This window comes from Malus sylvestris, chromosome 17 (genome assembly GCF_916048215.2).
Source record: "Malus sylvestris chromosome 17, drMalSylv7.2, whole genome shotgun sequence".
In the NCBI taxonomy this organism is placed as follows: domain Eukaryota; kingdom Viridiplantae; phylum Streptophyta; class Magnoliopsida; order Rosales; family Rosaceae; genus Malus; species Malus sylvestris.
Genome location: NC_062276.1, coordinates 12,606,818 through 12,634,814, shown reverse-complemented (window position 1 = coordinate 12,634,814; position 27,997 = coordinate 12,606,818). Strand labels below are relative to the sequence as shown.

At 36.9% G+C, this 27,997-nt stretch overlaps 4 protein-coding genes across 7 annotated transcripts; 1 reads left to right on the top strand and 3 right to left on the bottom strand.

Moving 5' to 3' along the window:
* Positions 1-873: 873 nt before the first annotated feature.
* Positions 874-6,855, top strand: LOC126611209 (protein ANTAGONIST OF LIKE HETEROCHROMATIN PROTEIN 1-like). 2 transcript variants are annotated; one of them, XM_050279403.1, is made up of 5 exons: positions 874-1,187; positions 3,815-3,863; positions 4,085-4,596; positions 4,691-4,916; positions 5,012-5,619. In XM_050279403.1, the coding sequence occupies exons 3-5, from the start codon at positions 4,087-4,089 to the stop codon at positions 5,467-5,469; spliced, it is 1,194 nt and encodes a 397-aa protein (XP_050135360.1). In that variant the 5' UTR covers positions 874-1,187; positions 3,815-3,863; positions 4,085-4,086; the 3' UTR covers positions 5,470-5,619. The 2 variants fall into 2 exon arrangements, with proteins under 2 accessions (XP_050135360.1, XP_050135361.1); XM_050279404.1 differs by lacking the exons at positions 4,085-4,596; positions 4,691-4,916; positions 5,012-5,619 and adding exons at positions 5,668-6,026; positions 6,124-6,855.
* Positions 6,856-9,297: 2,442 nt separating this feature from the next.
* LOC126611208 (uncharacterized) lies at positions 9,298-13,477 on the bottom strand. Of its 3 annotated transcripts, none has more exons than XM_050279401.1 (4): positions 13,322-13,477; positions 10,200-13,077; positions 9,945-10,100; positions 9,298-9,557 (listed from the first exon to the last, which is right to left on the bottom strand). In XM_050279401.1, the coding sequence occupies exon 2, from the start codon at positions 12,492-12,494 to the stop codon at positions 11,265-11,267; it is 1,230 nt and encodes a 409-aa protein (XP_050135358.1). In that variant the 5' UTR covers positions 12,495-13,077; positions 13,322-13,477; the 3' UTR covers positions 9,298-9,557; positions 9,945-10,100; positions 10,200-11,264. The 3 variants fall into 3 exon arrangements, with proteins under 3 accessions (XP_050135358.1, XP_050135357.1, XP_050135359.1); XM_050279400.1 differs by having other exon boundaries at positions 10,200-13,042; XM_050279402.1 differs by lacking the exon at positions 13,322-13,477 and having other exon boundaries at positions 10,200-13,312.
* Positions 10,200-11,129, bottom strand: LOC126611805 (uncharacterized). The gene has a single exon (XM_050280157.1). It carries the CDS (start codon positions 11,127-11,129, stop codon positions 10,200-10,202), a length of 930 nt encoding a protein of 309 aa, XP_050136114.1.
* Positions 13,478-14,371: 894 nt separating the features above from the next.
* On the bottom strand, positions 14,372-18,017 carry LOC126611207 (trifunctional UDP-glucose 4,6-dehydratase/UDP-4-keto-6-deoxy-D-glucose 3,5-epimerase/UDP-4-keto-L-rhamnose-reductase RHM1-like). Its single transcript, XM_050279399.1, has 3 exons — positions 17,857-18,017; positions 15,225-16,816; positions 14,372-15,128 (listed from the first exon to the last, which is right to left on the bottom strand). The coding sequence occupies exons 2-3, from the start codon at positions 16,797-16,799 to the stop codon at positions 14,664-14,666; spliced, it is 2,040 nt and encodes a 679-aa protein (XP_050135356.1). The 5' UTR covers positions 16,800-16,816; positions 17,857-18,017; the 3' UTR covers positions 14,372-14,663.
* Between the last annotated feature and the right edge of the window lie 9,980 nt (positions 18,018-27,997).

Sequence of the window (27,997 nt, the reverse complement as noted above, 5' to 3'; positions counted from 1 at the left end):
CAAGAAAGATTGTTGGAAAGTGTTTTTAAATAGAATATGCTAAGAAAATTAAATTTAGAAATAAAATTTATAAATTAAATGAATTGATAGGATTGAGTATGTTTATTAATACTTAAGTAATAAATCAATTATTAACTTTCATGTCATTTAATTTCTCAAATTTTGTCTCCAAATTTAGTTAATCTAACATTAAATAAAAGTATTTTTTAAAGAAAATATTTATTAAATCAATGTAAATTGATCAAGGAAAATCACTTTTTTTTTAGTACAGCGTTATATTTTACATTAAAAGGAAGAAAAGTTCGGTTAACCCACACACTAAGCAATCTAATTTGGTATTGACTTCGCTATTCATAAAATTCGAATATAAAACATTTCACTTACAAGTAAAAAGAAATATCATCTTAAATTCTTTTGAAATTCAAAATTATTTTCTCTAAAATCTCTTTCAATGTATGCTCTAACAAAAAAAAAATTAATCTCTTTCAGTGCTCTTTCATAAAGTTCAGAGACATTTTTGGCAGTCGATACATTATCTCAGTCTCAATGGTATAAAAATTAAAAGAATTACTTTATTAGACCCATTTATTTATCTCTACACCTAATTAAACAAAATTTTTTTTTAATTGTTGTTAACACTCTAAATATCTCATTTAACATTCTAAATTTTTTATAATTAGAAAGAAAAATACACTTATAAAAAATGTATAATGAAATTTTTGAAATTCTAATAATAGTTCCATTTTTTCCACTAAATTTTCAAATTTGTCCTTAAAGGCACGTTTGTTTGGCGTCCTTGAGTTTCACTTCACTGAACGGGATTAAGAATTAATGAAGTGCCGTGTTCGTTACGTACGCGGATTAGCTTTAAGGGCACGTTTGTTTGACAGGATTCGCTGGGACTGGACTGGACTAGACTATAGTCCAGTGTTTGGTGGGTACCGGGATTAGCTTTAATGAGCTTAGGTGGGATTCGCTAGGACTAAGGGGGGGCTTAGCCGTTCTTCACGAGGGATCCCAAATTCGGGCGGACTCGTAAGCCAGAGAAACCGCGTCTTCCCACATCTCACATCCCACATCGTCCTCATCTCTGCGTCTGCCCTCGTCGTCGTCCTTGCCGTGCTCCCACATCGTCCTCACGCTCATCGTCGTCCTTGCATCTGGTCGCTGTCATCTGCCTCTAGTCGGTAAGCTTCGAATCTTGGATTTTTTTTCGTCGATTTGTGTGGATTTGTTTGTGATATTAACTGAGGTTTATTTGATTTTGTTGTTTTGGGTTTGAGAAATTCATAATATACAAGTGGATTTGCAATTGAACAAATTAGGGTTTTGTTATTTAGGTGAAATTGAGATTAGAATTTGGGGTTTTCATAAGATGAAATTGAGATTAGTCTCAGGTGTGTGCTCTCTGTGTGTGTGTTTGTGTGTATTGAAAAAAAATTTGTCTGTGTGTTTGTGTGTGTGTGAGTGTGTTTGTGTGTGTGTGTGTGTGTATGTAATCTGTGTAACCTGTGTAATATCTGTGTGTGTGTGAGTTGTGTGTGTAAAATGTGTGTGTAATCTATCCGTGTGTGTGTGTGTAACCTGTGTTATTTGCAGTGTGTGTGTGAGTTGTGTGTGTAAAATGTGTGTGTAATATGTCCGTGTGTGTGTGTGTAATCTGTTTTTGTGTGTATGTGTGTGAGTTGTGTGTGTAAAATGTGTGTGTGAGTTGTGTGTGTAAAATGTGTGTGTGAGTGTGAGTGTGAGTGTAAGTGTTTGTGTGTGTGTGTGTGTTTGTGTGTGAGTGTGAGTGTAAGTGTGAGTGTGAGTGTGTGTGAGTGTGAGTGTGTGTGCAGTGTGTGTGTGTATGCAGTGTGTGTGTGTGTGTGCAGTGTGTGTGTGTGTGTGTATGCAGTTTGTGTGTGTGTGTGTGCAGTGTGTGTGTGAGTGTGTATGCAGTGTGTGAGTGTGAGTGTGTGTGAGTGTGAGTGTGTGTGCAGTGTGTGTGTATGTAGTGTGTGTGTGTGTGCAGTTTGTGTGTGTGTGCAGTTTGTGTGTGTATGCAGTGTGTGTGTGTGCAGTTTGTGTGTGTGTGCAATTTGTGTGTGTATGCAGTGTGTGTGTGCAGTTTGTGTGTGTGTATGTGTGTGTCCAGTGTGTGTGTGTGTGTGACTGTGTTCAGTGTGTATGCAGTGTGTGTGTGCAGTTTGTGTGTGTGTGTGTATGTATGTAGTATGTATGCAGTGTGTGTGTGTATGTATGCAGTATGTATGCAGTGTGTGTGTAAGTGTGAGTGTGAGTGTGAGTGTGAGTGTGAGTGTGCAGTGTGTGTGTGTGTTTGTGTGTGAGTGTGAGTGTAAGTGTGAGTGTGAGTGTGTGTGAGTGTGAGTGTGTGTGCAGTGTGTGTGTGTATGCAGTGTGTGTGTGTGTGTGTGTGCAGTGTGTGTGTGAGTGTGTATGCAGTTTGTGTGTGTGTGTGCAGTGTGTGTGTGAGTGTGTATGCAGTGTGTGCAGTGTGTGTGTGTCTATGCAGTGTGTGCAGTGTGTGTGTGTGCGCAGTGTGTGTGTGTGTGTATGTATGCAGTATGTATGCAGTGTGTGTGTGTGTGTGTGCGTGTGTGTGTGTGTGCAGTGTGTGTGTGTGTGTGCAGTGTGTGTGTATGCAAGTATGTATGCAGTGTGTGTGTGTGAGTATAAAAACAGAGTGTGTGTGTGAGGGTAAGAGTTTGTTGCACTCTGTCCCCGTGTGTGTGTGTGTCACTGTGTTCAGTGTGTGAGTGTGAGTGTGTGTGAGTGTGAGTGTGTGTGCAGTGTGTGTGTGTGTATGTAGTGTGTGTGTGTGTGCAGTTTGTGTGTGTGTGCAGTGTGTGTGTGTGCAGTTTGTGTGTGTGTGCAATTTGTGTGTGTATGCAGTGTGTGTGTGCAGTTTGTGTGTGTGTGTATATATGCAGTGTGTGTATGTGTGTGTCCAGTGTGTGTGTGTGTGACTGTGTTTAGTGTGTGAGTGTGAGTGTGTGTGTGTGTATGCAGTGTGTGTGTGTGTGCAGTGTGTGTGTGAGTGTGTATGCAGTTTGTGTGTGTGTGTGCAGTTTGTGTGTGAGTGTGTATGCAGTGTGTGTGTGTCTATGCAGTGTGTGCAGTGTGTGTGTGTCTATGCAGTGTGTGCAGTGTGTGTGTGTGTGCGCAGTGTGTGTGTGTGTGTATATGCAGTGTGTGAGTGTGAGTGTGTGTGTGTGTGCAGTGTGTGTGTAAGTGTGAGTGTGTGTGTATGTATGCAGTGTGTGTGTGTGTATGTATGTAGTATGTATGCAGTGTATGTGTATGTATGCAGTATGTATGCAGTGTGTGTAAGTGTGAGTGTGTGTGTATGTATGCAGTGTGTGTGTATATATGCAGTGTGTGTGTGTGTATGCAGTATGTATGCAGTGTGTGTGTGTGTGTGTGCAGTGTGTGAGTGTGAGTGTGTGTGTGTGCAGTGTGTATGCAGGGTGTGTGTGTAGTGTATGCAGTGTGTGTGTAAGTGTAGTGTATGTAGTGTGTGTGTGTGTTTGTGTACTGTGTATGCAGTGTGTATGTATGCAGGGTGTATGCAGGGTGTATGCAGTGTGTGTATGTATGTATGCACTGTGTGTGTACTTGCAGGGTGTGTGTGTAGTGTATGCAGTGTATGTGTGTAGTGTATGTAGTGTGTGTAGTGTATGCAGTGTATGTAGTGTGTGTATGTATGTACTGTGTTTGCAGTGTGTATGTATGTACTGTGTATACAATGTGAATGTTTTGTATTGTGTGGGGTTGATGCTGAATTGCAATTTGTTGTGGTTGTTGGTTGCAGAGAAGAGGAGCATAAACGGAAGGCTAAGGCTAAGGCTACTGCATTACAGGTGTCCTTTAATTTCCCTTTTCACATGCAATGCCTAGCAATGATAGCAATCCTCATACTAGTGTTCTTAGACACATGTTTATAGATGTATAAGAGTAGAACATTTTGAATATGATGCCTCGGGTTAATGAAAACTTTTTTTTTTCAACGCCATATGTATATTTGTTGCCTCGGGTTAATGATTTAGTTAATTTGTTTTTTGTTTTTTTTTTGTTTGGATAGATATGGATCGAAGGAAGCTTTTATTGATCTTATTGTTAGAGATGTCTTATTTGGAAACAATTTGTATTTGTACGATTCTTGTGGTGATGATGCTACGTGGCAAACAGAGACATGTTGAACGACCCACATTGACTAACCGTTCACTTATTAGACGAGAGATTAGTTTGTGTTATCTGAATGGTATAATAGGGAATACTGATACTGAATGTGTTAACGAATTGAGAATGGATAGAAGGACTTTTGGCATATTATGCGACTTACTTCGTCAAGATGGGAGGGTAAAAACTGATGGTTTGGTGTCTGTAGAGGAACAGGTGTGTATGACTTTACAAATATTAGCACATCATACTAAGAATCGTAGTGTTGGCGGTAGATTTTATAGGTCGGGAGAGACTATAAGTAGGTATTTCAATAGCGTATTGCAAGGAATTTTGCGATTACAAGGTTTCCTACTAAAAGTCCCACAGCCTGTGCCTATTGATTCTACAGATGCTAGGTGGCGATGTTTTAAGGTATGATGAGAAATATTTTTCATTTTCCTTAAGCTTTAACTCTTCATTCCCTTTGTATAAATTAACAAAAAGTTTTTTATTTTTTATTTTTAAGAATTGCTTGGGAGCATTGGATGGAACACACATTGATGTGCATGTACCTGAAATTGACAAACCAAGATACCGAACAAGAAAGGGTCGAGTCGCAACTAATGTGTTAGGTGTGTGTTCAGGAGATATGCAGTTCATATATGTGTTTCCGGGGTGGGAGGGTTCCGCATCAGACTCTAGAGTGCTACATGATGCAATTAGTAGGCCTAATGGTTTTAAGGTACCAGCGGGTAAGATTATTACTTAGTCTCAACTTTCTAAGTTAGGTTTAGTTCTGTTTGTCAACTACAAAACACTAATAAGGTCTGTTTTTTTTTTTCATTAGGTTGTTATTACCTTGTAGATGGTGGTTATACAAATGGTGAAGGATTCCTTGCACCCTATAGAGGAATACCTTATCATTTATCTGAATGGGAGGGACGAACACCTTCTAATAAGGAAGAATATTTTAACATGAAGCATTCTAAGGCAAGGAATGTAATTGAACGCTGTTTTGGCTTGCTAAAAGGAAGGTGGTCGATACTAAGGAGTCCATCTTTCTATCCGATAAGGACACAAGGTCGAATAATTACCGCTTGTTGCCTACTACACAATCTTATTAGGCAAGAGATGTTAGTAGATCCAATGGAGAATTTGCCAATAATAGAAGATGGACAAAATACAGAAGAAGGTGAATATGTTGGTAGTGTTCAATCATCGGACCAGTGGACTGCAATGAGGAATGATATGGCTGAGGAAATGTATAATGAGTGGAGAGCAATTAGGAACCAGCAACCGAACTAGCTATATGTTTTAATGATAACATTTTATTTTAGTATTCCTTTTTATCATGCATTTGTTAGATATTAGCACAATGATTGGATGGTATGCAAATTAATTGGATATTATGCAAGTTGATTGGATATTATGCAAGTTGATTGGATATTATGCAAATTGATTATTTGTATGGTATTTTCCTTCATTAAAATATTTTTTGTTTAGGTATGGATAACGAAAATATTTTGAATGCTACTCAAGAGCCAAAAGGAAGAAGGCGTAAATGGGAAGCATTTGAGGAAGAAGTATTACTAGGAGTTCTTGAGGATTTTGTTGCTCGGAAGCAACGGTGTGACACCGGTGCTTTCAAACAAGGTACTTTGGTTGAAATAGCAAAAGCTGTCAATGTTTTATGTCCTCATTCAAATATAAAGGCAAATCCACATATTGAGTCCAAGTTGAAGAAATGGAAAAAAACATATAGTATGGTCGTTGACATGATAAACACAAGTGGATTTGCATGGAATGATGTCAAAAAGTGCGTTGAAGTTGACAGTGATGACGCATGGCAAACTTATGTGCAGGTTCATATCCTATTTTATTTATGCATTAGTTATATTCTTGCTCCTATATTTGTTACGCATGCTAAATTTTAGTTTTGCTATGTTGATATAATCTTAGAGAAATAAAGAAGCCGATGGATGGAGAAGCAAACCTTTTCCACTGTTTGATAGATTTGCATATATATTTGGAAAAGATCGGGCTACGGGTAATGTAGCCGAAACCCCTGCTCAAATGGTGGAGGAACAAAGTCATGATCATGTTGGTGAAAGTGATATTGGAGGTGATAATTTTGTTTCTTCAATGAACCAACAAAGCCAACAAAGCACCCCATCTGAAAATAGCCAAAGAAAGAGGAAAAGAGCTGTGGGAAGTTCAAGTGATGGAACCGAGGCAATTATCAGTGGACTGAAAGATTTTTATGTTGAAAGTGGGAAGATGATGCAAATGGTAACTGAAGCTTTAGTTCAAGGTACTGCAGATCATACTGACATAGCTAATGAACTTGAAGCAATGGGTCTCTCTCCTATGGATCAAATTGATGCATTGTCTCTTATTTTGGATAAACCAAAAAATGTGGGAGTGTTCAGGGCAATCAAACCGGAACTCAAGAAAGTGTTCGTCCAAAGACTTTTAAGAGACAACGCAAGCGGATGAGGATTTTGGCTAATGTTAACATGGATGTATTTTATTAACGTTAACATGGATGTATTTTATTAATCATACAGTCTTATGTTATGACTTATAACTTAGCTTTGCACTAGTATTTTGGCTTATGTTTACTAGCCATTTTGTAAATTATGGAGATCTATTTTGGCTAATGTTAACTAATGTTAACTAGGATTTTCTAAATTATGGAGATCTTATGTACTTGTATTTGTTGAAGTTGCATGTATTGGCCACTATTATTTTTCTTCTGTTGGGTGATAGAGTTTAAATCAAGCTACATTTGCAAATTAAACCCAATTCTATTAGCAGGTAATAGAAACAAAACAATTGTCAATTTTTTTTTAAGATTCATAATATACATGGCAAAAATATGCTCCAATTAACCCATATCATGAGATTTGTAGCATTACTCTATTACACAATGACAAAAATTTGTAGTCCTAGTCTAAGCAAACACAAATCTGGTGAACAGTACTGTTTTTCTTATCCTGCTTCTTAGTCCGAGACTGCACCAAACGCTTCACTAAGTTAGTCCAGCTTAGTCCAGTCTAAGCCAGTCCAGCTTAGTCCCGGCAGCTAGTCCAGTCCGAGACAGTCCGGCGCAACAAACGCACCCTAATGGGCTTAGCTTTCACTCGCTAGTCGCTAAGACCTTTCGTCCTCGCCTTCTCCTCCTCATCGCTTCTCCTTGCCTACAACCTCGTCTCTCTCTTCCCCTCCCTCCCAACCGTCGAATAATCCAGAGCCTCTCTCATCGTCCTCCTCAGCAAGCTCCTCTCTCTGCAGATCCTCCAATTCCCGAGAGTTGGAGCACCACTCTCTGCGGATCCCCCAATCCCCTCAATTCTCGAGACTTGGAGCCCATATCGCTCGATTTGACCGAAGAGGAGGCTCTTCCATTTGCCGAAGCCCTCAATTCCCGAGACTTAGAGTTCGTATCCAACGAACCTGAACGAAGAGGAGGACGTGAAGGAGGAGATTGCGGTGGATTCAGGGGATGGGTACGCCGTGAAGAAGGAGATTGCGGTGGCCAGTGCGCGTGTTATGGCTTGGAGTCTGACGGGACCAAGATTTCCTCTGAGAATTCGACGAAAAATAGAGAATCCAAGTCTGGTGCGAAGATGAGAGGAAAGGTAGAGAGATTGGGGTAGAGACTGAGGGGGCGTTTGTTGCGCTCGACTATCTCGGACTGGACTAGCTTTAAGGATTAAGTTGGATTGATTTAGACTAGACTAAGCTGGACTAACTTAGTGAAGCGTTTGGTGCAGTGTTGGACTAAGAAGCTGGATAATAACAAATTCTAATATTATATTATTTAATATATAAATTATTAATATTTTATTATGATCTAGGTGACCGGAGATGACGAGGAGTCTATCGAGAGTGGTTGTTGAGCATAACGAGGACGAGAGAGGATAGTCTTAGCTAGTCCCATGGTTATTGGGGGTCTCTCTAAAACCACTTAGTGAAGGGTTTTGTCCATGCTAGTCCCCTTTAGTCTCATTAAGGGGTCTCTCTAAAACCACTTAGTGAAGGGTTTTGTCCATGCTAGTCCCCTTTAGTCTCATTAATGTTAGTCCCAGCATGGAACAAACACAGTATTGGACTAACAGTTAGTCCAGTCCAGTCTAGTCCTACTTAATGAGGGCAAACAAACGCCCTGAGAGAACTAAAAATGACCAAACTTTTTTTTTTTGAATTTTAAAAATAATTTAATCCGTTATTTAGTTCGACACTGCACCAAATACTTTATTACTCTTATACTACGGTTCATCCTAAAACTTTGTTTAGATGAAGGAAATAAACTTGAAATTTTGATAAAGGGTAGAAATTATAAAATTGACATGTACAAATTTCCTTGTTTGGATTCATAAATATAGAAATTTAGAATTTCCACGTGAAAAAAAAAACCTTAGAACTTGGGACGTTCAATTTTCAAGATTAAATTCTATATAAATATGTGTCATTTTCAAATTTCTATAATATAAGTGAGAACTTAAAAATAACAAATTTAGAATTCAAATATCATTGTTATTTTAAGTTAACTAAACAAAAAAAATTCATAAATTCTAGATAATTAAATTTCGTCATTTGAATTTTTATTATTTTAAAATTTCTTAGTAATCTTAAATTTTCTCATCCAAACAGAATTTAAATGAATGAGAAAAAAAGAAAATAAAGAGTAGTGTTTTTACTTGAGCGAAGAAAGATTGATGTTTTTATCTATACACCCAATATCCATAGCCCACCACTTAATTGCACCTCTCTATTATTTTCAGCAAACCCAAACCAAAACTTAGGCAAAATTTTCCCTCGCGTTCGTCAACGATTATTATCTCCTTTCATTTTTTTTCCTTCTTCTCTTCTTCCCTCTTGTCATACCCTTAAGAAAAATAAGAACCACCATATTGTACTGTCGTTGAACATTACGCTCCCACTAACTCCACTTTACACCGGCCTCTCTCTCTTTTTCGATTAATTGAATCCAAGATCACATGGAGAAACAAAAAGAGAGAAAGAAAAGCATCACAAATCATCGGAGCTTTGATTTTTTTTTTTTTTGCTGGAAAAAAATGGAGAGGTGCAGTGATGAAAGCCGAAATGTTTTTGCTCACTACCCTAAAGTGATGGTGATCCTCATCGTCTTATTCTTTACGGTTGAATGAGTTTGATTTAATTTATCCACTACATAAATATTGAAACTTCAAATAATCTAATAGTAATTATGCTTACCACCACTTTAGAGTGGTCATGCACTCAGGTGAAAGCCTCCCTTTCCTCTGTTTTCCCCGATGCCAACAGAATATCCCAATGTGAAGGACACATATGTGGTGTTTTACACCTTCTGAAAGGTCCAATTTAATATCGCATGTGCCACTCACGACCTAATTAGATAGAAAATTTTGACAAAATTAGGTCAATGTGCAACAATTAGTAAACTAAATGAGTCAAATTGCGACAATTCAAACTTCATGTCAAATTACATGAACTAAAAACTTAACTTGGCAAAGATAAAAAGTACTTCTGGAACAATTTACTGCAAATTCTAAAGCTTCATCATTTTTTATTGCTACGATTTCGTCGAAAAGGTTTAAAAGCAAAAACAGAATCAGGTTGTAATCTATTAAAATACTTTGATCAAGTGCAACATTTGTGTGCATGTATATCATATTATCATATACTTGAGGAGGAGACAAATGGACTGTGAAGTAGGGGATTTAACATGGGATTTGCAATAATGTCATGTACAAATTGCTGAGTGGATCACAAACCTTTCTATTTTTAGCGTTTCCCTCGCTTTTCTCCGAGGATTAGGCCACAGAACGTTGCTATGAACAATAATAGGTATTTGAGAACCAGAGAGATCAACTAGGGAGTAGGAAGCCTCCCTCTCATCAGTCACAATATCTGAGATCAGGAACATAATTCTGCAACAAGCAAAGGAAATATACTGTTACTAATTCATATACTAAAGACCAAAAACAAAGAGCAACTGAATTCTAATGTTTTAATGTAGAGTTGCATACTCAGAAAGTGCAGTGATCTCTTAAGACGGTTCGAGCAAGATCAACCGCTCCACTCTTTTTGTAGATGAGATGCAAATTATAAGCTGCTTCTCTTCGAAGGTCACAGTAACCCAGTTTTCGATTTTCAGCAGACTCTGGCTTTTCATGCGGAAGCTTTGGCATGGGGTAATCCTTCACTTGCATTGCAAGAACTTTGTCATAATGCCAAGCTGCCAGAGTCACAATGCCGACCTGATGGTAAGCCCTGGCTACGTTGTAGAAAGCCTCCTGGCTGAATTCACAAAGCTGCAAATTGTTGTGGAGGAATGCTAATCCTTGTACAACACACTGGTGCCTATTCTGAAGTCTATGTCCAAGGGATAAGTTGATTAAAGCAGTACCAACACATAGATTAATCAGGGGATTCTCCGGCAATAATTTATCAGCTTCAAGGTATTCCCTCGCAGCATCTTGATGACGGCTTTTTTTAGTAAAATGATGCCCAGAAATGAGACTGGGAGGTGCACAGTTTCTGAGTTTGTCTCTCTTATTGCGTAGAAACTTGTAATGCCTTGCATACCAGTCATCTAATCTGGTAATTACCTTGTAATAGCATTTCCAGGCAGCATTTCTATATGGATGCAGGTCCACAATGTATTTTACACAGCTAACCCCATGCTCAGGATCAGGAGTGTTGTATGCAATTTGAGCTCCAAGAGACCGGAGTTCCTCCGCAACAGAAGATGTGTTGCGAGTTACTTTCAAAAAAAGATTTATTATCTCCAATGCTTCGCAATATCTTTGCAAGGAAGCCAATGACTTACATAAGTCTATTATGAGGCCGTTATGCTCTTTGTCCTTGAGAAGATCTGGCAAGGGAGGTTCTTTATGTTTTTCTTCTAGAGGATCATCATCTGAATCATCACTTTGCCAGTCAACTCCAAAAGCCATTGCCTCAGCTTTCTTATCTTCCTTTACTTTTGCCTTCTTCGCTCTTGCAGCTTTCAGCAGATCTGAAGCAGGAGCTACTGGTCTAGATATGCACAATAGGTTCTGTTTTTGGTGATCCTCCAGGACCTTGACTCTTTATAACAGGACAGTTTTTGTGAGCCTTCTTTTCACTTTCACCTTTTGCTGAAGTGATTCGATGCTTAGTGACTCATGTACGAGATGATAGATTGTATCTACAAATTCCTTGGCCATCCGCTTAGCTCGGTAAATGTTGCAAAGCTTCAGTTTCACCTTTCCATTGCACCACCATGGTTCTGATTTATCTGTTTGGTGGTCCATATGACCTAGATTTTTCGGAGGAGATAGCAACAAAATGGCTTCATCTTCCCTGGCTTCTTCAACAAGAATAAAAGCCAATGTTAATCGGGCCTCAATATCATCTTCAAGTGTCTTCAAAGCTTCATAGAAGCACAAAATCGCCTGTACTCTATCATTCAAGGACAAATGACATTGAGCGATTTTCATAATTATAAAGCCGTTATTAAATTCAACATTTCCTTTCAACATCAAATAATACTTCAACACAGAACTATGATGCCCAAGACTCATATATGACTTTGCAACTTTAGCAATCAAGTCAGCATTATCTGCACTCTTCTCATCAAGAGCACTAAAAATACTTTTTGCCTTTTCCATATTTCCAAGGTAAGCATGGCATATTCCTGCTTTAATTGTCATTGCCAGAGGCATCTCTTTTTCTGAACAGAATACCAGTTGTGCATGCTCGATATGCTGAAGGGCTTCCTTATGTGAATTATTTTCCATAAGTATGGAAGCCAGCAGATTAACGACACTAAGATCAGCTTCAGTTGGATGATTTATGAGATAATCCTCCAGAATCTGTATAGAACGCTCTTGCTGACCACATCTTTCATACATTATTGCTCCCGTCTTGAGTGCTTCAACATTATCAGGACATGCTTGTACTATCTGTTCATACGACGCAACAGCTTTCTGATAATCTCCAAGCTTAACATAAAGTGAAGCACGATCAAATTTCAGATTCATATTTTCAGGATCTGCTGATATTGCTCTTGAAAGGCAATAAATAGAATCATGACTGTTACCTTGTTTATTGAACCGGTCAAAAAATAGTTCCCAAAGAGCTGGATCTCTTGGTGTTAAAAATGCAGCAATTCTGTAGCAATTCAAGGCATCCAATTCATTACCAAGATTATCATGGATAATTCCAAGCGTATGATATGAGTCAGGCAAATTTGGTGCTTTCTTTACAACTTCAGACAAGATGGGTACGGCCTCTTCAAACCGGCCAAATGCATAGTGAAGATTAGCTTCACCAAGCATTCTATTAATCTCGGGTGTAAGTTTCTTCGTTGATCCTTTTCGTCTACCTCTTTTCTTACTCTTCCTTGATCACCTTTGCATACCATAATTCATGGCCTCCATTATTTCCTCCATGCTTGCTCCAGTAAGATCCTCTTGCCTGCCCTTCTTAGCTGAACCTTCGGGCCTGCTATCCACAAGTGCTTTTCTCTTTCTCTCGGCTAATGCCTTGTAATCTGTCCCCAGAAGTCGCTGATAAAGTTGGTCACCATCATCTTCCACAAAATCTAAAGGATTAATCCCATCTATAAAACTCAAAACATTCTCTTCCTCATCCCCAATGTCTTCCTCCACCTCCTCATCTTCCTCATCCTCTTCGTCATCCTCGACATCTTCTTCCATGTCTTCTTCGGGACCCACAACACGTGCATACCCTAAAGCCTCCCCATGATCACCATCACCAGTAGCATTCTCCTCATTATCCATCAAAATGTACAGCCAAATCAACCCTCTCAGATACCCAAACAAAGAATATCATACACCAGCAAACAACCAGCGATACCCGGAACCTGTTTTCCCAATTATTTCCATCAACATCAAAACCCTAATACTTAAAACTCCCAAATTAGGACAAATCATATTCATAACACAAACAAATACACAATTCAAAACGAAAAATGGATCACTCTGATTGACCCAAAACCCTAAAAACATTGCGGCAATTCACAAGAATCATACTTTAGCATTAATAAGATAAATGAAAGAATATTAGACTAATTCAAGTGTAGAGCAGCTGAGAAACTCAAATTTGGGGGAGAAAATTAGGGTTTTGGGGATTGGAGAGTTACCTTGAGCTGGGACAGGAGATTGGAACATGTATCAAAATCGTTTTGTAGAAATGTAGCTCGGAATCGCTAGAAATCTTTATGATTTGGGTTCAAAGCACCTTAGAAGGGTGCGCAAGCCGGTGGCAAATATGAAATATCAAACAAATTATTTAAAAAATCGACAAAAAAGAAAATTATCCGTATTAACGAGGTCAATGTTTACGAAAATTTTAAGGTGCTTTAGAATATTTTATATTTTAGAATTTTTATTCGTTTATATATTTGCTATTGGGATTGATTGACTATAATTTTAATTAATCTTTGTAAAAACAATTTAATCGAATTTTTGTTCATAAGCACAAAATTATGTAATCTTCTGTGTGTGTTAAGCACTTAGCACATGTTATGAAAGTCATAAATCACAATATTTTCCAATGTCAAATATACTTGTGTGATCGAGCAATTTTATTCATATAACACATATGTTAAAGAATTAGGATTGCTCTTATAAAATTCAAGTTTTGGCTCATTATAGGAATTTGATTCTTACAACATACTGAAACTCAATTTTCCGACCCACTATGAAAGGTGTAAGTAAAGAGATCGCTATATCCTTAAGAACAATGTATATCCCCATTGGATGAGAATGTATAGGTTAGAGACAGACATGCTTGTATAAAATGCTTTTTAACTAAAATGGTCATTGAGAGTAGTATAATTCCTTACTTTGGTCCCTGAGATTTGAAATAGATAGAAGTGCTCCTTGAGTTTGTCAACTATCAATCATTTTGGTTATTCTATGAAAAATTAAATAAGAATAAAATGACTAAAATACCCTCAAATTTTGTCAAATCATTTTGCCCTATTGCTTATTAAATTGAAAATATCTTTGTCAATTTGACCCTTATTTAATAAAAAATTTTACGGAATGACCAAAATGATTGATGGTAGATAAACTTAGGGACTACTTCTATTAATTTTAAATCTCAGAGGTCAAAGTGAGGAGTTATCCTAATCTTGCATACTATTTTTGGCTAAAAAGTTTTAAAAATCACACAAAATATTAACCAATAGACTAAAAAGAACTTGTATAAATAAAAATAATTAATTTATTACATATCTGAAAATTACGATGCCCCAACTTACAGTAGACCCTTCAAATATTTCCGAAGCAATTCCAAAGCTTCTTATATCACAATAGCCAAACCAGAACCAATAGCACCAACTTATGAAATTAACCTAAGCTATCACAGACACTGATGGAATCACAACATGAGAATAACTAAACCCCTAGCGATTTCCCACAAGAAAAATAAATAAATAAATGTATAGGATCGGTATCGAGGTCCACTTCATGAGACTCTTAAATTGCTGCTCCACCTGCAAATGTTTTCTTGTTGGGTTCAAACACGTATTTAATCAGCGATTCCTTAATCGGAAGCAGTTCAGGGAACTCTTTCTTCAGCTTTGATGCATCCATCTCATTGTTACTCCTTGCTGCGACAATAACCTTGGCTTGTTCTTCCACTGTAAAATTGGTCCACTTGAAACTGGGGTCAATGTACTTCTTGTACATCTCCAGGATCTCATTGTGACTTACCACGCCCGGGTTTGTGAAGTTCCAGATGCCCCTCAAGTTCCTCTTGGCCATCTCAACTGAAATGGGTAGAAGCTCGTCCAAGATGGTCATGCTGTTTGGAATGTCGACCACTTTATTGTAGCGCGAGATCTTTGTGATGAAGTTGCGTGGATTGCTGAGATCAGATGATATTGGCATCCGAACTCTAAGAGTGCAAACATTGTCATACTCCTTCAGAAGCTCTTCAACCTGTTACACAAAAATGGGAAATAGAGGTATCAGTTGGGAACTTGGGAGCTATTCTAATATTATCACAGTATTAGATATGATAGATGGATAAAATACCATGGCTTTGGTTTTGGAATAAAATGAGCCTGCGAAATTGGGTGTGTCTTCCTCCTTGAACCCAATTCCTGATCTTGGTGGATGGGCATCATCATACTCGAAAATGCAACCAGTGGCATAATTCACCACTAGGAGGCCGTGATCTCTGCAGACATCAGCCAAGGTTAATGTACCAACAACATTGGTGCGAATTGTTTCTGGTTTATGAGATTCACACCAATCCACATTGGGTCTGCCTGTCACTCCAGCAGCATTGAAAACATGGGTTGGTTTGACACGCAGAATATCAGCCATGAGCTGTGACCGTTCCTGAAGACGCCCTTGTCCATACTCATACGATATCCCTTGCTTCTCACAAATCTTCCCAAGAAGGCCTCCGATCCACCCTGTTTTACCATAAATCAAAAACTTTAGAGATGGCTTCTCAGTAGTTGGGATGTTCCTTGGAGCTGGAACGACCAGTTTGCTGTGACTAGAATCACTTGCTGACAAAGGGTAAGCAGAATCGCCAGTATCGGAACCATCAAATTGTCTTTCAATTCCAGGAACCATGAGCATTCTTGGATGCGGGAGCAGTGCCCCAGAAACATCCCCCCACCATTGGGGGTTCTTGACATACCATTCCATGGTCTTCCTCAAGCCCTCCTCCCACAAAGTCCTTTCTGACCATCCCAAGCTTTTCAGCTTCGAGTCATCCAAGAAATATCTCTGATCATTGAAAGGCCTGTTCTCTACAAACTTTACATGAGTATCTGGGTTCAGAGAAAATAGTTGGCAAATTTCCTTGGCCACATCAACCACCCTCCTCTCTTTCTTCGTCCCAATGTTGTACACATGGCCTACCTCACCCCTATGAAGAATGACTTCAAATGCCTCTGCTACATCCTCACAATAGAGATAACTTCTGACATTGGATCCATCGCCATGAATCGGGAGAGGCTTCCCTTGCATAGCCAAGAGAATGAATTTTGGAATCATCTTTTCAGGGAACTGGTTGGGGCCATAAACATTGTTTCCTCTGGTCGTTATCACAGGCAATCCATATGAACGCCCATATGCCATAACAAGCATCTCTGCTCCAGCTTTGGTTGCAGAGTAGGGGTTTGTTGGAAGAAGCTGAGAAGCCTCATGATTTCCCACCACAGCATCCTCATCTGTCTCCCCGTAGACTTCGTCTGTGCTTACATGAATAAATCTTTTGATTTGACCGGTGACTTTGCATGCTTCTAGAAGAACATGTGTACCGTAGATGTTGTTTTGGGTGAACTCAAAGCTGTTACCAAAAGAGTTGTCGACATGGGTCTGGGCTGCAAAGTGCATTATTGTATCAATGTTCTCAGTCAAAAGGATGAAGTTGACAAGATCGGCACTGCCTATGTCTCCCTTGATAAACTTAAAGTTGGGGGATGACTTTGAAGGATTAAGGTTCTTCAAATTTGAACAGTAATCAAGCTTGTCAAGGACTACAATCTTGTAACCAGGGTAGTTCTGGATAAGCCGGTTGCAAACATGGGAAGCAATGAAGCCAGCAGCTCCAGTAAGGAGGATGTTCTTCGGTTTATACGCAGTATCCATGTCGATCCAAAAGAGTTCTGCATAATCCAGCATTGAAAGTTTGACTCAGACTCCCAAAACTTGAACTACAAGAAAGCATGCTAACGAATGCAGGAGAAACAGGGGATATATTGCCACTAACACGGAAACAAGAAGTGGAAATTCATGGACAAAACAAACTTGCAACTGAGGTTTCACGAGTTTATAACTTAATAATTACAAATTTAATAGACCTTCATCATTCTTAGACTGCATTTCAAGCGAGATAACAACGAAAAGAAAAAAAAAATTTAGGTGCAAAGGCATCCATTCTCTAATCAAAACTAAAAGGGCACATTCCACCGAATATATACAGGTAAATTTGCTGCATTATTATTTCCAGGAAAAACAAAAATACTACAAGGGTAAACTTATTTTGCTTGTAAGAGCGTCTATTCAAAACCTTTATCCGAAAAGGACTAGCAGAAATTTAGCATCCCCCTCCGCTGAGCACTTAAAAAATACAGAAGGAAGACAACTCTTACATCTGATCAGATATTTAATATCTATCAAACGAACTAAAACCGCCTAATTAAGATAATGGCAGAGTTACTATCAAAGAAAAAAAACAGCAGGGATTAAGAAGGCAACAAGAAACTCTCATGAATAATTAAATCGGCCATACAAATAGCTTCTTTTAACGGATTCCTGTCTTGATTTTCAAAGAGAAACAAGCATTTCGTTTTTCGAAATCAATTCCCCCCCCCCCTCCCGCAAACAACCAACAATGCGGAGTGCATTCAACTCGGATTATGAAAAAAGCAGCACAAAACCGACCCAGATCGTACCCAACTAAAAAAATGGGAATCTGCCAAAAACCCAACATTCATAAAGTAAACATATAACAACCCACATTGAATTTACTACCATTAACCCAGTAAAACACGCTCAATATTCGAATTACTTTATGCATAAAGAGGAGATCTGGGTCTACATTGAGGGACATTTTCCTTGATTAACAGTTATCGACCCGTGATTAAGGAAATTAAACTAGTTTAATTACAGAAAAAATGGAAAGATTGAAGCTTTATTGACTTACAATTCTGGGTTGGACTGGATCTTAAGTTTAATTCGCAGCCCTTTGTCTGTGCTGGATTTAAGACAGATTGAAGAAGAAAGAAGAGAAAAGACCAGAAAAAAAGGGAGAAGGAGATGAGTGTGTGTGAGGAGGGAAGGTAAAGCATGGGGTATTTATAAATATGCATCACAATAATTGATATTTTGCATTTACAACAATCCTTTTTTTTTCTTCTTTGGCTAAATATTTTTCAGGCCTTTTTGAAAAGCGATTTTAAAATGATCCACAGAGTTTTAATTGTTTTATATTGCATAAGGTTTTTTTTACATTATACAAATTTATGCAGTTAGGTCATTTTGATCGTCTCATCTTTTTATTTTCATTAAATTGATGTCGAGTTTCGAATTCTTAATGCACTAACTTGTAAATCACATTTCATTACATGAGCAAAAGATAAAAAATAAAAAATAAAATAAAAAATAAAAAATAAAAAACCCCTCAACATCGAGCTTTAGAATATCCTGAATTGATGTTTTGTCTTCCAGACTTATAACTAATTGCGTATTTTGGTACATAATGTGCAAGTGTCTCTTGTATGTCAATTCACATATGCCACATCATTAATTAAAAATGAAAAATTAGACGTTCAAACAGACCGTAAATATAAATTGATACAATTTAAAATTTTTAAGGTACGATGTGATAAAATTAAAATTTGAAACACGAGTAAATTGTAGCCATGATCTCTTAACTTTAACTCAATTGGAGCAATGGTCCCTCAACTAAAAATCCATTACCTTTGGTCCCTCAACTTATCAAAACGTGCAGCTATGGTCCCTCAACTAAAAATCTATTACCATTGGTCTCTGAACTTTAATTCAAGTGGAGAAATAGTCCTTTAACTTTAATCCAATTGTAGCAATGGTCCTTACAATATAACTCGTTTTGACAAATTTTTTGACATAGTTGACGAAAAGAACCATAATTATACACTTTGATGAGTTGATGGACCCTAATTATATAAATGGTCATTCCAACATAGCTTATTTTGACAAAATTTTGACAAAATTGATGAAAATGACTATAGCTACACATTTTGATAAGTTGAGGGACCAATGGTAATGGATTTTTAGTTGAAGGATCATTGCTCTAATTTGATTAAAGTTGAGGGACCATTTGTACAATTTACTCTTGAAACACATTTAAAAAAAATTATATTTTGTTTATGGGAATGTTCGTTGGGTTTTGTGGAAGGCAGGTAGGATTTGGAATTTTGTACGGTTGAGCAGTGGTAATTATGTATTAATAAACTTACTAATCATGTTAATCAAGTACGGTCAAATCAAGGGGGGCCACTGAATTTGATGAGATTTGACATCTCCTTGTAAACCCGACAACAAGGGGAGTTGTTGTGATCGACGGTGTAGATCTATGTGAAATCTTCCTATGGTGGATAGGCACGTCATCAGAAAAATTAACTTCGACCACCAACAAATTAGGTTCATCATTGTCATTTAGTATTACGGTATAGTGATATTGCTCTTAACTTGTAAGTGTAAAGTTTAAGTTCGATTATTGTTAATCCATTATGGGACTAAGCCTATCCCCTTTAATTTAATGTAAATAATATCGTTTGTTTTTTTATTTTTTAATTTAGGCTCATCATTGACTAGTTGTAGTCTCCGCCAATAAAAATTTGAGCTATGCGTCTCATGTTTTTTTATATAATGTTGTATAGTATTGACATGAGAATATCATCAAAATGTAAGGTATCAAAGAGTTTAGAAAGAATTCTATTTTTTTTTTAAATCTCTGAAACATTTCTAATCAAATTTACCTGCAATCAATTACGAGACGATTGTTCCTACAGCTGCATCATAAAGCAAAAAATTATTATATAATATGATTATATATAATCATATTATAACTTTGAGGAAAGTTCCACGGAGGAGAAAATCTGGAGGTGGATGTTTCTGCCACGTCGTATAGTGTTGAGTGGTGGAAGTCATCATCCAGTTATTGGGACATGGTAAAAACAAGAAAAACTTAGCTACACCAAAAATTCTACCCCTCTTGTTTCCTAACAATGAGAGTTATGAATCCGAAACAGGTAAGTTTTTCTTTGATATGAAGGGACTATCCAAAGATTTTTTTTCTAGTATGAATTGGTTTGAATCGCAATACTAAGATTTTTAGCTGTTGAATTCTTAACTATTAAGTTATTTGTTTCATATTTGGCCATTATTTACCTGATTCATGTTATAAGACGGTCCATCATATAATTTTTTCTAAAACAAGGGATATCTTTGGTAAAAACTCGAAAACTTAGATCTCAAACCAAAACTAGATTATCTCATAGAATAAATGGACTCACATTTTTTTTTTCTCACAATGAATTCTGAAAAAGAAATTTAAGTTAAAATTCGAGATTGCTAGAGATGCACTTACCGTTCCCCCTTTAATAAATTGCAACATATGTCTCAATTATCAAACATCAAACAATAAAGGGATATTTTGGATGCGGTCCCTAATCCTTAACATTCTTTGATTAAAACCTTAATATTATTCAAAGTTTGATCAAAGTCCATTGACTTTGTACACCTCATTAGATTACTATTAATATTTATATTTTTATAGTTTTGACATTAATTATTTGATATTTTATGAGATTTATAATCCTATAAATTTAAAATCCCTCATTATAATACTATTAGAAACGGTTACAATAAAAAAATTCAAACATTTTGATTGAATAAATGGATAAAAAATATGTAAAAATAAGAAATAATAAATGGCAAAAGAATGTATCCATAGTGTTAAAAAAATTGGTACATTTTACAAAATAATGGGTACATTTCACATATAACAAAGTGGTACATTAATAAAGAAGAATGGGTACATTAGAAATAAATTAGGGTACAAATAAAAGATTAAAATTTATGAATACAAATGAATTTTTAAAAATATAGGCGCTAAAACAAATTAGTGCATGGGTACAAAATAAAACTAAAAAGAAAATACTACAAATTTAAAAAAAAAATGTTGCAAATTAAAAGTGGGTACAAACTAAAAATATAAATATATGATACAAAGTTTAGCATAAAACATAAATATACCATATGCAATTTTTCTATTATTGATTAAATATACAATGTCACGTGACGGTATACACATGGGTACAAACACAAATAAAACTTTAAAAAATATGGGAACAAAAAGAAACTAATATATGGGTACAAATTAAGAATGAAAAGAAAATTGGTACAAATTAAAAAATATTTGCAAGTTAAAAATAGGTACAAACTAAAAATAAAATTATATGATAAAAAAATTTAGCCATAAATATAAATATACTAATTGTAACATTTTTAACATTAATGGAATATATTTAAAAATAAAAATATTTTATTATTCAAATAATTAATGATGTTATTAATACCAAAGAACCTTGATCAAAAATTAAAAATGAATAGAATTTTAATCAATGGAATAACAAAAAAAAAAGATGTGAACCTAATTTTCCCAACAATAAAACACACCTAATAAACATCCATATATGTCATATTGTTGTGAATGCTAATGTAAACCAATCACATCGGCAAAGGTTTGCATTTTTCTTTTGTGCCTTGTATTAATTTTTATATGACAATGTTTCAGAGGATCACATGCTGCATTACATGCAGAAATGTCAAGTTTGTGCTCTCATGAATGTCGTTTTCCTTTTTGAATTGAGAGAGCAAAGCTCTGCGCATCCAAGTACCTTTGTTTTAAAGGAAAACTAATGAAAATAGTTTGAAAATTTTAAGTTTTGACGACAAAATAAATAGTAAAGTGAATAGTATCATGATTGATTTTTTAGTGTAAAAATGTGATTTTTCATTAAAGTGAACAGTACTGAGAATTTTTCGTTAAAGTTCCCTTGTTTTAATGCTTTGTACATAATTTAAGAAAGCGACTGGTACAATATGAATACACTGTTATTGAAACTTTTTTTTATATCATGTGTTAATTTTTTACGTAATATTGTATCATAAGTGCGAGAGACCGCGATCTACTACATCCTTGTCATCAAAACTTCTGATGAATTAAAAAGACAACCAAACCCATACTGTCCACAATTGCTACCTAAACAAGGGACAGTTGGGAAGACAGGCTCCACCCTGTAGAATTATTAGTACACATGGCAACATTCCAAGAAGAAAAAGAGGACAAAAGAACTTTTGATTTCTTTTATACAAACAAACAGAAAAAATAAAAACAGTTAAAAAAAATTAAAGCAACTTTCCAGGTTTATGCGTTGACATTCTTTGAGATTTATCAAGTTTTCATAAAAAATTCTTTATGTTCCAAACATTACACTAATACTTTCTAAGATTTTAATTCCCTTTCATATAACCGTTTAAGGAAAAAGTTTGCTTGTAAATTTACTAATTACCCTTATAGTTATAAAAAAAGCTATTTTTTTGTTGTTGAATAAGAAAAATCTTTATAAATATACAGAAACAGAATATCAAATTAAAATATTAAATATTAGAAAAACAAAAATTAAGATCAAAACGTCAGCAGGAGAGACGACATAGTCGTTGATATTGCCATGCCTATAAATTTGGTTTTCGTTGGCGCTTTCTTGTCTAACTAGGAAATGGATTTGGTGCCTCAACTGTTCCTATGTAGGTTTTAGTACATTGAATTCGAGATTCAATTAGGATTCAATTTTTATGGACTACGACGATAATAATTTATGCCTATGAACGATTGAGAAGATGATATTTGGCTTTGTATCCGTTCAAATGAAAAGTTAAAAGTGACAATTCCAAGGTTCATTCCTTTTGAATGGCCCCGGTAACTAAATGTAGAATTAAAATTACAACATCAAAACTCTCGGGTTTGCAATGGGAGTGGAGGTGCAGCCATCCATTGAATAAGAGGACGACGAAGTACTTGCTGTCGTTGGGGCATGGCCGTGGGGTGGAGAACAATGCCGTTTCAAGGGTGGTTGTAAGATTTGTAGAATACAATGTATCATGGGGAAGAAGAAGATGCGATGGTCTTCTTTTTGTCCTTTTTTGTAGTGTTTAATGTTTTATAATTTTTTTATATACAATTATACAGCTTTTTTTTTTTATTAGTTTCAAGTAATTAATAATGGTAAAGTTGTCTCTTTATTATTAAAATTTATTTACTCAAGCAATTATTTGACGGTGAATTAATTTCTAAAGAAGTATTAGTGTAATATCTTAAACGTGAGAGAGTTTTACAAAAATTCGATAAACTTCAGGGGTGTGAGTAAACTTAACCCCAACTTCCCAATTCTTTTTGTCTTTTTTTGTCAAACGATAGGTTTTGTTAGATTAGATGTTTAGGTTAGCCACTGAAGAGTTTTGAACACACCCATTCATGCAAGGACTCAACTTCTTTTCACAACTTTGGTAAAGTGTCACTTGCAACTTCCCAATTCTTCAATAGTTTACAAATTGCAAATTTCGACAACTCTATTAATCACAATTCACAAAGGAGTAATGCAAGAAATGAAAACAAGAGCTCGAACATAAAATGTCAAGTGCAAGAGTATTTAGTATTGTTAAATGTTAACAAGTTTGAGCCAGCAACAAACCTTTAAATATCTAATTAATTTGCATTATAGTCATTAATTAGACAGAAACATTAATGTTCATAGTTAATAAATTTAAAAATTAAGAATCTGTGTTCGAAAATATGTTCACTTGGCTGGTATTGAAGAGGGACATACCAGTGTCACACAATATATTTTATGATAAGAAATGCTAAGGAGACTCTCAAAATAAGACTTTTTATGGACTCTTTGTCACCTCATATTTTAACTTTATTTCTGTGCTAACATTACAAAGTATTGTGCAAAAAAATGAGGTGACAGAGAGTTCATAAGGACGAGGGATTAGCATTTGACACATCGTCAATGTTTGCACAATTTTCACATTCTGTATACATATGCATGTCTCTTTTTGTGCTGATGTTTTCTCACTTTTCCTTGTATATTATATTTAATAAGTAGGATTTTTTGTAACAAGTAGGGAGATCTAATATTTGAGTTTTGGGGATAAATTGAGAACTGTTGTAGACCTATTTGATTTAACGATCTAGGGTTTAGAGAGAGAGAGGGGCCGACAATATTGTGGGAGAAAAGAGAGTGATTTAATTGTGAGGTGTGTTTGATTCACCCCATTGTGCCTTTATTTATAGTAGTAGGATAGGCAAAAACCTTTCCCTTTAGGATTACAATATTTAATAGGTAATTTACTCCTAATAGAAATATAAGATACATTCTCATATCTACTAAGATTTACACAATCACATTGCTATTCTAAATATGACTGCAACACTCCCCCTTGAGTGTGTAAATACTCAACAAACCATCGCATCAGATCTTCAGTAGATAAGGTACAATAGTTGATGAAGTCATCGGCATAACGGGTGATCACGAGTCTCAAATTTATTTGAAGTATGCATTTGTAGTAAAACTCACAAAAACCTCGCTATGGTAAAACCCAAGGCATGGGAAAAACCCACAAACTAAGGAGAAAATTGAGAAGTATGCATAATGTCTAAAACAAATGTCAAAGAGGACGAAATTAGTGAACTCTGTATGATCATCCCAGGATGGGTGCCTCATTAAAACCTCGTTAGGTAACAAAAACTCAGTGGGAAAAATGCTCCTAATCGTAGGAAAAAGAGTACAGTAAGAACATGTGAGTATGCTTCTAGACACTCCCCCTAAGTTAGACATAACTTCTAAATAAGAGAACTACAAGTGATTCAACTCAAATAATTTACACATACCGATTCCTTAGATAAGCTTTTGAAAAGTAGACTTGGACAATGACTTGGTGAAAAGATCGGCTAGGTTGTCCTGGGAACGGATTTGCTTGACTCCAATGTTTTGATGATGCTGCTGCTACTAGTGTGAGTAAAAGAACTTCAGCGCTATGTGTTTGGTGTTGTCTCCCTTGATTTATCATTTCTTCAACAGCTCGATACATGTTGCATTGTCTTCAAAGATTGTCGTAGAAAGGTCAACGACTGATGTAAGACCACTGGTGCTTCATAACTTCTCTCAGCCAAAAGCACTCATGCGATGCTTCATGCAAGACGAGAATCTCAGCATGGTTTGACGAAGTCACAACTAACGTTTGCTTGGTAGACCTCCAAGATATAGCGGTGTCTCCAAAGGTAAAGACATAACCCGTTTGAGAACGTGCCCTATGTGGGTCAGACAGATATCCAACATCTACGTAACCAACAAGGCGAGAATCAATCCGAGGACCATAGGAGGTGGCAACACTTGAAGATTCGTGGGTATAGAACAAGCCCAAATCCGTAGTACCCTTGAGATAGCAGAAAATGTCTTTAACACCATTCCAGTGCCTGCATGTGGGCACATTGCTATATCTTGCCAAAAGATTCATAGCGAAGGAGATGTCGGGTCTAGTGCACTAAGCCAAGTACAATAAAGCTCCAATTGCACTTAGGTAAGGAACTTCAGGTTCCAAAATCTCTTCCTCATCCTCCTTTGGATGGAAGGGATCTCATTTAGCATCTAGAGTCCGAATAACCATGGGTGTACTCGAAGGCTTCGCTTTATCTTCATTAAAACGACACAACACCTTTTGGGTGTAGTTCGATTGATGTACTAGGATTTCATCCGAACAATGCTCGATCTCCAGGCCGAGACAGTATCAAGTTTTCCCAAGATCCTTCATCTTAAATTCCGATTTCAAGTGTGCAGCAATTTCCTTAAGCTTTGCGAGAGTCCTGATGAGGTTCATGTCATCGACATAAACTGCAACGATTGCAAATCCGGAATGTGACTTCTTTATGAACACGAATGTGCATAATTTGTTGTTCACATAACCCTGACTTGTCAAATATTCACTCAGACGGTTATACCACATCAGCCCAGTTTGTTTCAATCCGTAGAGTGACCCTTTCAACCTAATTTTTTTTTAACCAACCTTTCAACCTAATTGAGAGAAGGTTTGGTGGTCTAGAACTATTTGAACTAGTCAATGGAAGTCCTTATGGAACTTTCATGTAAATTTTCGTATCTAGATCCCCATAAAGATACACAGTTACCATGTCCATAAGCTGCATATTCAGTTTTTCAGAAACTACCAAACTGATTAGGTAGCGGAACGTTATAACGTCCATGACGGGGGAATACGTATCCTCGTAATCAATCTCAGGACGCTGAGAGAAGCCTTGCGCTACGAGGTGTGCTTTGTATCACACTATTTCATTATTCTCATTACGCTTCCTCACGAAAACCCACTTGTCGTCAACGGGCTTCATGCGTGGTGGTGTATGAACGATAGGTCCAAACATATTACGTTTCGCGAGCGAATCGAGTTCGACCTGGATTGCTTGTTTTCAGTTTAACCAATCGATTCTACGTCGGCATGCATCAATGGAACGTGGTTCAATGTCATTGCTAAGCATGATGTCAGTAACTACTGAGTACGCGAATGCAGTCGATGTTCATTTCATTCATATTCCAAACTTCATCCAATACTACGTAGTGGATCGAAATCTCACGATTCTCGAAAGGCTGGCATGTTTCATTTGAAGCATCACCGTAATCTAGAATAACCTCATGCGTTGGAACAGATGAGTGAGCGATGGTCAAATTCAAACTAGGGTCACTAGTTGGTGTTATCTTCCTCTTCCAGGGTTGTGAATCCTTTGAACCAAAGGGTATACCATGCTTTAGGGTCGGAGCAAATGATTGGCTAGCTGCCAATGTACCTTGTCGCATGGAAGGTGAGGCATCCCTACCTTCGGGGACGGTCTGGCCTTCCCAGGCAAGTTGTGGATGTATGTGGGGTACATCTATCGTTGCATGTGCGTTTGCAGTGGGTACATGTGATCTTGTTACCTTTGCTAGATCATTAAACGCATCCAGCATGCTTTGAGCAATACTTTGAAGATCTATAATTCGTCACACCTCAGTTTCAGACTGGGCAGTGCGGGGATCTAAATGAGACATAGTGAGAGCATACCACGACAATTCTCGGCATTCTACGGGAATGTTAGCATACTTATCTCCCCCTAACGACGGGAAGACTGTCTCATCAAAGTGACAATTCGCAAAATGTGCGGTAAAGAGATCTCTTGTCAAGGGTTCTAATTAACAAACTATTTATGGCGAATCATAACCGACATAGATTCCCATTTTTCTCTGATGACCCATTTTGGTACATAGCGACGACACTATTGACACATAAATGGCGCACCCAAACACCCGTAAATGCTAGCCATTAGGCTCGTATCCAGTGACCAATTGTAACAGTGAATGTGGTTGAGTAGCGGTGGGCCTTAGGTGGACCAACATAGCTGCTTGCAATATTGCATAACCCTAGGCAAATACCAGCATTTTGGTTCTTATAACCAAAGTCTGATTTATCAATTGAAGGCGCTTTGTGAAAGTTTCTGCCAGGCCATTTTGGGTGTGAACATAGGGTACATGATGTTCCACATCAATCTCTACTGATATGCAATAATCGTTAAAACCATGTGACGTAAACTCTCTAGCGTTATCTAGTCGAATCGACTTAATCGGATAATCAGGGTGATGAGCCTTAAACTTAATGATTTGAGCTAGGAGTTTAGAAAACGTGGTATTATGTGTGGACAACAGGTAAACATGTGACCATCTTGTCGATGCATCAACCAACACCATAAATTATCTAAATGGTCCGTAGGTTGGTTGGATAGGTCCATAAATGTCCATTTGAATCCTCTGAAGAAACTTAGGGGGGTCGTGAATAATCTTTGTATATAAGAGTTGAGTATTCAACTTCCCTAAAGAACACGCTTTACATGACAGAAGTCCAACATAGAGATGTAACTTATGCCCGTGTGAAGATTTGAGGATACGGCGCATCATGTCAGGTCCAGGATGTCCCAAACGGTCATGCCAAAGCAACAAAGTGTCATGAAACTCATGCATAGGGCAGGCCACACTGTGGGCTTCTATGCCTTGAATGGTTATGATGTACAACCCATTCGGCATACGTTCCAACTTCTCGTGAATACGCTTCTGGCCATATTTGTATGAAGTGATATAAAGAAATTCAGAACCATTATCTTCAGTGGTTTCAATATGATGTTGATTATCTCGAATATCTCT